This window comes from Chenopodium album, chromosome 26 (assembly GCF_948465745.1).
Source record: "Chenopodium album chromosome 26, dcCheAlbu1.1, whole genome shotgun sequence".
Classification (NCBI taxonomy): domain Eukaryota; kingdom Viridiplantae; phylum Streptophyta; class Magnoliopsida; order Caryophyllales; family Amaranthaceae; genus Chenopodium; species Chenopodium album.
Window position 1 is genome coordinate 9,057,017 of NC_137859.1, and position 7,634 is coordinate 9,064,650.

At 33.7% G+C, this 7,634-nt stretch overlaps 1 protein-coding gene across 2 annotated transcripts; it reads left to right on the forward strand.

Annotated features, from left to right (window-relative positions):
- Positions 1-683: 683 nt before the first annotated feature.
- Positions 684-7,264, forward strand: LOC145618678 (serine/threonine-protein kinase MHK-like). 2 transcript variants are annotated; one of them, XM_081673455.1, is made up of 17 exons: positions 684-948; positions 1,855-2,238; positions 2,336-2,414; positions 2,527-2,595; positions 2,714-2,803; positions 3,200-3,338; positions 3,483-3,585; positions 3,774-3,826; positions 4,254-4,320; positions 5,338-5,446; positions 5,535-5,600; positions 5,731-5,799; positions 5,875-5,935; positions 6,020-6,124; positions 6,550-6,584; positions 6,686-6,807; positions 6,931-7,264. In XM_081673455.1, the coding sequence occupies exons 2-17, from the start codon at positions 2,231-2,233 to the stop codon at positions 7,004-7,006; spliced, it is 1,251 nt and encodes a 416-aa protein (XP_081529581.1). In that variant the 5' UTR covers positions 684-948; positions 1,855-2,230; the 3' UTR covers positions 7,007-7,264. The 2 variants fall into 2 exon arrangements, with proteins under 2 accessions (XP_081529581.1, XP_081529582.1); XM_081673456.1 differs by having other exon boundaries at positions 685-948; positions 6,934-7,264.
- The last annotated feature ends 370 nt before the right edge of the window (positions 7,265-7,634 follow it).

Genomic DNA, 7,634 nt, shown 5'->3' on the forward strand with positions numbered 1-7,634 from the left:
AAGAATTCAATACATGACAAGTTTAACCAATTTACCCCTAATAAGAGCCAGAGTAAAGGCTATTTTAAGAAGGTACAACAAATTATTACCATTTGATCGGTAATTTAGACCTTTTTTTTTTTAAAAAAAAAAGATTAATTAGTTTTAGGCTCGGACAATGCCACAAGTTACTGAATTATTTCCATCATAAAATCTTTATTAATATTGAATAATATGTAATGTGGTAATAGCTTTATGGCTAATACATTGGAATTTAGGGTATGTTCACTTCAACTTAATTTCAGTTCAGTTCAGCTCCAATCAGTTCAATTCAGCTCCAATCAGTTCACTTCAGTCCAGTTCAGTTCAGTTCAGTTCAGCTCAGCTCCTGATTTTCTTCTCTCATAAAATATTCATTTCAGCTATGTTTAGTTCAGTTCAGTTCAATTCAGCTCCAATCAGTTTAGTTCAACTCATTTCAGTAAATATGAATAGACCCTAAAACTTAAGATTGTGGGTTTAAATCTTGTAAGGATCATATTAAGAACGCCTTTTAATCTATTTTATAGATAGACGTCTATAGGTAGGGCCAGTAGGATGGTAGCTCAATTTTAAAACAATTTTTTTTAGGGGCTTTTTAGAATTTTCATATATATTTATTTATCTTTATCTTTTTATTTTCTCAATATTTATTTTTAAAATTTATGATAAAATACTCCGTATAAATTTCTCTGGTTTCTTCTCCTTGAATTTCTTCTGTGAAATTTAAGCCAAACTCCATTAAAATTTTACCCCTTTCTCTCTCTATCTCTCTTACAAGTCTCTATCTCCTCACTTTCTCTCTCATCTCTTCAGCTTCTTTTCGAAGAAATCGCTGGTACATTGTTCATGATCCGAATATTCACATTCTTTTTCCTCTGAATTTTCCTTTTTTTTGGGGGCTAAAATTGCGAATTGTGAGATTTCTGGGTAAGCTCCAATGTTTCGATCTTAATCGTTATTTGATAATTAGGTTTTTTCTTGATTAATTTTGTTTCTAAATTTAGATTGTTAACGTGATTTGGGGATTTTTGGCTTTAATGTTTATAAAAATTTATTTAGTTTTGTTTGAATTGCATTATTTTATTGAATGAGAATTGCATTATTTTTCATTCTTCATAAATTCAATTGATTGATATATGTGATAATATATAATCTTTTTCGTGTTTAGTGTGTTATTGTTACGTTCTTGTTAAGCCTTTTTTATTTTTTTAATAAAATTTCATTAAAAGAAAGTTGTAAAATTCATTGAGTTTCGTTTGTTTGATCCCCTGATTTATTTTTGGGCTTTTCTCTGATAATCTGCATATTTCTTGCAATTCCCAGAAAATAAAATACAATTCTAGAATTAATTAATACAATTATATTGTTATATTATTTTTGGATTAGATTTTATTGGTTGGGTAGTGAAAATACATCCAGAATTTCGATGAACATATGGTAGAATTTCTTTGTTGTTCTTACCCTAGAGAGGGGATAATTGTAACAGATTTGGGGTTTCTGGATTAAATATTTTTGTTATTGTTATCTATATTCCGACCGACTATTCATTTCACCTCAAGTACCCCGGATAAATATACTTCATATTGGATAAAATCGCCCTTATTTTTCGTATGATGGCTGTATTTGATCCTCGTATTTTGACACTTGGGCACGTATCCATGTCTGAAACTTCTAACTGAGTCTGAGTAACATAAAAATCCTTGTTCCTGTAGAGTGTGTGATTGGATATCTATTTTTGTTTGTTGGGTAATTGCTCTTTTTGTTTCTTATTATGACGTGTTAATTTGATATAGATATACTCTGATTAACCGATTTCGATGTGTTATCATGCAGGTGTCCCGTATGGGAAAGATTAGAAGTAAATGGAAATGATACTTATTAAGTGGAGTATTTTCTTTTCTGTAAAGTGAACCAATTTTTTGTTTAAGCAACTTTTCTTTTCCTGCTGGTGGGTTTTAGATGGTACCAGTTGATTGAAGCAGTTTGCGGCGGCTGAAACTAAGCATGTTGATAGCGTTTTCGTTGGATTTTGTAAATCTAAATGATGAGAATCAGGTCTTCAACAAATTTTTTCATATTGTGGTGCAATTGAACACTAACCTCCGTCAACAAATAAGTAACAAAGACTTTGTCCCAAAAGAAAGTTATGTTTGGAGGCTATTAGAGGTCCATTGACAATTTTGTTCGGGTGTGTCCTCATTTTAGAATAATGGACAGGTTAGTACTGTGCCGTGTTGGATTCATTGCGGAAAAAATTAGCTAATAATTACCATATTATTCGATTTGTTCTTTATGCTCTTGTTGTTATGTGCAGATATAAACTTTTAAAAGAGCTTGGAGATGGAACTTGTGGAACTGTATATAAGGCTGTCAATAGAGAGAATTATGAGATTGTAAGTCATTCTATACATAAATCATGGTAGAGTCATTTTTGTTGTTGTTGTTGTTGTTGTTGTTAGACTTGGTTCATCAGATTGACAGATTGACTGTTCCTTTTATTTACAGGTTGCTGTCAAGAAAATGAAGAGGAAGTTCTATTTTTGGGAAGAATGTGTAAATTTGAGAGAAGTGAAGGTAATTTTTACGTTTATAATGGCTACTCTGAAACATTAATTACTGCAGGATTTGTTTGCAGCACTATTTTATTTCATGCTGTGATAATTCCTTGACAAGCTACCTACTTCTTTTGCAGTCCCTCCGCAGAATGAGTCATCCCAACATCATAAAGCTGAAAGAAGTTGTGCGAGAAAATAATGAGCTGTTTTTTATATTTGAATATATGGTAAGTTTCTCAGCGTCATGTTATTTGCAATCTTGGTAACATGTGTGATATCCAGATACTGATTTAACTTTGGGTTTTAACCTTAAAACTCCATAAATTAGCTATACTTATTGGTGTACGTCACTATGTCTTATAGATTGGTTCTATGTCCTAAATGGTAATTCTCATCATTGACATAAAACACAATGCATGATTGAGGCTGCAGAGTATATCCAGTCTCTTGCCTAGAGATGATGAAAGTCTTTTTAATTTTTACGATTCGGCTGTTGAGGAAATAAAGTTAGGCTACAGATTATGCCAATGAATTTTTTTAGACTTATTAACAGTTTAGTCAAACCATGCCTTTGCTTACTTGGTCACTTTTGAAGTTGCCATTTTAACCTGTATTTACCTCAGGAATGCAATCTATATCATTTAATGAAAGAACGGCAGAGACCTTTTTCGGAAGAAGAGATAAGAAACCTCTTGACTCAGGTTCTTCAAGGGCTGGCACACATGCATAGGAATGGATACTTTCATCGGGATCTAAAACCTGGTATGATGTTTAGATATGCCTTGAGATTTCAGCACATCAGAAGTTTCATTTAGTGACTGTCAAATATGTTGTGGGTTCTAAATGTGCCTTTTTTCACACTGCGGCTGACCTTTGAATTTTCTTGTGATTTTTTGCCTATTAAAGAGAATCTTTTGGTAACGAATGATGTGATCAAAATTGCTGATTTTGGACTCGCCAGGGAGCTTTCATCAATGCCTCCTTATACTGATTATGTTTCAACACGCTGGTGAGTGTATAAAATTCTTTCCCTCTGCTCAGTCTTTTCAATCCATATACAATATAGTTATGTACTATACTAAAGAGCTCCTGTAGTTATCATCAATTGTTTTATAAGCATCTGCATCTTCAATAGTGTGTAAAGCACTAAAGCTATCAAGTGCATCATCTCATATAGATTTTTGTATTGTCTTCCAGGTACCGGGCCCCTGAAGTTCTGTTAAAGTCTTCAACTTACACTCCTGCAATTGGTTTGTTCTCTTATTTTTTTTTTTATTTTTTTTTTTTCAGTGAGTGCCGGTCCTTTTTTTTCATCAAACAATGTCTTTCACTGCCTTGATAATGTCTTTTGTTAAGTGCTGTATTGTTTCCTTTATTTATTTGTTTATTTATTTAGTATAATATCCCTGCTGGTAGTATGTGAATTCTGGCATTCTTCTTCTACTCACTTGTTTATACTATATGTTTATCAAACAATGTCTTTCACTGCCTTGATAATGTCTTTTGTTAAGTGCTGTATTGTTTCCTTTATTTATTTGTTTATTTATTTAGTATAATATCCCTGCTGGTAGTATGTGAATTCTGGCATTCTTCTTCTACTCACTTGTTTATACTATATGTTTATGTTCCTTTGTCCTATATATAGGAGGTTATGCTAATGTTTATGTATTGTCGCAGATATGTGGGCAATTGGTGCAGTTATGGCTGAACTTTTTACCTTGTGTCCTATTTTCCCTGGAGAAAGGTAATGTTGGATTTAGTCCTGTTCTGTGGTGTAGTAATTATTTTATATAGAATAATTTGTAGACTTTCTTCATTTGGTTGATATGTCCTTTGGGGGTATGTGTTTTTGCTGATTTATTTTTACCATTGGAAAAACTTAAATTGTGTTCTGGTTTATGTTCTTTACCTCCTGCCCCTTGCTTCTTAGTGTTTGAGAGTTTGGAAAGTATAAACTTGCATAGACATCTTTTCCAAAGAAATCACAAATTATACGTGTATGACCTATACTATTTTCATGTTGCCTATCTCAGAATTTTTGGCTAGTATCATATTTCAGAACATGATGTCATATATGGCCAGAATAATTCGAATACTAGTTTGAGAAGAGTTCGGGCTTGTTTGGTAAATGGCTTTTCATTGGCTTTTTGATTAGCTTTTGGCTTTTTCATTTGGTTAAACATCTAAAAATTGTGTTTGGTAAATGGCTTTTTTAGCCAGCTGAAAAGCTGGCTTTTAAGCCAAAATGAAAAAGCTACTTGTAGTAGCTTTTGGCTTTTGGCTTTTGGCTATCTAAGTTATAAATAACATACAACAGCCAATTTTACCAAACATGTTTTTAAACTAATAAAAAGTCAAACAACTAATAAAAAAGCCAATACAAACAGCTAGTCAAACTAGCCAATCACACCAGCCGACAGCCAACAGCCAGCAGCCAATTGCCAAACAAGGCCTTCATATAAAAGCCGAATTTCCTTTAATATATAAAGACTCGTTTTTCTTTTGTACTAAACTATGAGACACATGACCTTGATTTGGCTCCGCTATAAAGTTCTTTTTCCTGGTTGCTTGTGAAGAGTACCCTTTTTTTTTAGCAGTGAATGTTATGCAATGTTATGCTTACCCTGCATGTTTTTATCTAGTTTATGCATATTAGCTGAGAACTGGATTGAAGCTTTTTTTTTTTTTTTTTTTTTTTTTTAACTATCATGATCTATATCTGTATCCGGTGATAGTATGCTAATATGGTTTCTATGAACAGTGAAATAGATCAGCTGTACAAAATATGCAGTATACTTGGTGCTCCTAATCCGTCTGTGTTTCCTGATGCAAATAATCACGTACAGTTGGTCAATATTTGTCATTCACAGGTTAGAAATATTCTAGTTATCTACCTATTATTTGCTACTGCTGACTTGCCGCATCTTCTAAATCATGGTTTTTTCCTTGCATCTCTAGATTTTGCCTGTGAATCTGTCGGACATCATCCCAAATGCTAGCTGGGAAGCTGTTGATCTTATCAGTGTATGTTTTCCTTTTGTAGAAAATTTATGCCTGTTAAATGTTTGTAATTATCCATGTTCATTCTTTCTAGTTATTTGCGTGACTGTGCGTGTAAATGACAGTATCAATTTCAATTTTTCTTGATTCTCAGCAACTATGTTCTTGGGATCCACTTAAGAGGCCAACAGCAGAGCAGGCGCTGCAGCATCCATTCTTCAATGTATGTAATAATGCAAATCTAAATTCTTAAGATCTTTCCTGTGCTTGATTGATAACTTTACATGAGCTATGGCAGGTTGCTTCATGGGTCCCTCGTCCAATTCACGATCCTTTACAGAGCAAACCAGAGTATACAAGTAAGCTTTTAACACCACATATAATGTCAGACCAGCTTTATACTAATTCTTCGATGATATTTAATTGCCCTTCTTGCTTAACAGAAACAAAGCCAAACCTTGAACTGAACCTGTGGGACTTCGACAGCAAGCCAGATGATTGTTTCCTTGGGCTGACATTGGCTGTGAACCCTGGTGTTTCAGCTTTAGGTGAGAGATCTATGTTGATTATGATCGCCATTTATTTAGAAGCAGTCAGTCAGTCACTATGAGTACTAGAATGTTGAAAACCATTTTGCTTTGGTGTGCTAGTCTAAACGGGTATGAAAATTAAGAGGCATAATGATGGGACTATTTCTAGATTTTTCTAGTTGTTTGCTTAAATTATTGATTTTTTTTGGCAAATAAAGCCCGTAAAGGTGCTTTTGGTTCCTTGCTCTTTTTCCTGTTTGGAAAGTCAATGACAACTATTTGCTTGACCATCAACTGCACTTGATTCTGTTTTCCATTGAAATTATAATCTCGAGGAGAACTTGTTTTTTGTCAATTTTTTTTTTTTTTTTTTGACATTTGCTGTAATAAGCCTTTAATCTTATATTTTACCTCCTGAATAATAATGTCATTGTTGTGTGCAGAGATGGGACCTAGTGTATCTGGAAGCACACAACAGGTTTGCACATAATGCTCAGTAAATTCTCGGAAGTGGCATATTTTGTTTTGAAATTAGCTGCCTTCTGCTGATCATCTAAAGTTGTATATTTGACCTTGCAGGATATATATTTTTGCTCTAATTTCCAGGATCGTCCAGAGCAGTCAGTTTTCTGGTCACTTTTTTCACCTTGCCGAAATGGAGCGACTCCTCCAGTTGATCCATCCTTGTCGCTTTCGTTCAGGTTGGTAAATTAACTCTGAAATTTTGTTATATGAAAACACCCTCAGAGAAGGTTTATCTCATCAATTATCAGTCTCAAATCACTTGTTATCAGATTTATGAACTAACTGAATTCTCGCTTTAGCAGTTCAATGACGCATCCCTCAATTGCAGTTCCTCATTCAGGATCGGCCTTGCAGCTTTGCAGCCAGGAATTTTAGATGGCCCATTGTTGGCTGTTTCCTCACCCCTACAGCAGAGTCACTATCTCTGAGTGACTAACTTTTATTTTTATTTAATCTGGAGGAATCATAGAGATGTAATTATTTCATTAATTTTTCTTATTTCTTATCCAACACAAAAACAATTATGGTAGGGATCACAGTGATTAACTGATTAAGCTATTTGTAGCTATTTGTAAATATATATTTAAGCAGTTAACGTTCGAGTAAGCATTCATTTCTGACTTGTTCAACTAATTTACACTCTGAACTAACTATTTTCAGGAACTTTCCTTATAACACAGTAGGTTATATACTGGTGGTGAATCCCTGGTGACTGCGCCTGGATTAGGTCTATTCGGGTTAATCCGGTTCAGGTCACTTTCCGGTTATTACAAAAAAACACACAGGGACAGGGGGATATCTTTATTTTTAGCCATATCTTTGGCATAATTTTACTCTTTGTCGTAATGTGATTATGTGAGCCACAAATATAAAGTCAAAAGTATGGGCTGTTTGGCAGCTGTTTCCATAGCAACCACCCCCATGGCCACCCACCCCAAAAATAAAATAAAATAAAATAAATTAATTAATAATTATTTTCGACAAAAAATTAATTAATAAATAT

What these genes read in the sequence shown, in the direction of transcription:
- LOC145618678 (XM_081673455.1), top strand. An exon ending in TCATCGGGATCTAAAACCTG is followed by an intron (nt 3,339 to 3,482) that starts GTATGATGTTTA and finishes TGCCTATTAAAG; the next exon opens with AGAATCTTTTGGTAACGAAT. An exon ending in CCTATTTTCCCTGGAGAAAG is followed by an intron (nt 4,321 to 5,337) that starts GTAATGTTGGAT and finishes TTCTATGAACAG; the next exon opens with TGAAATAGATCAGCTGTACA.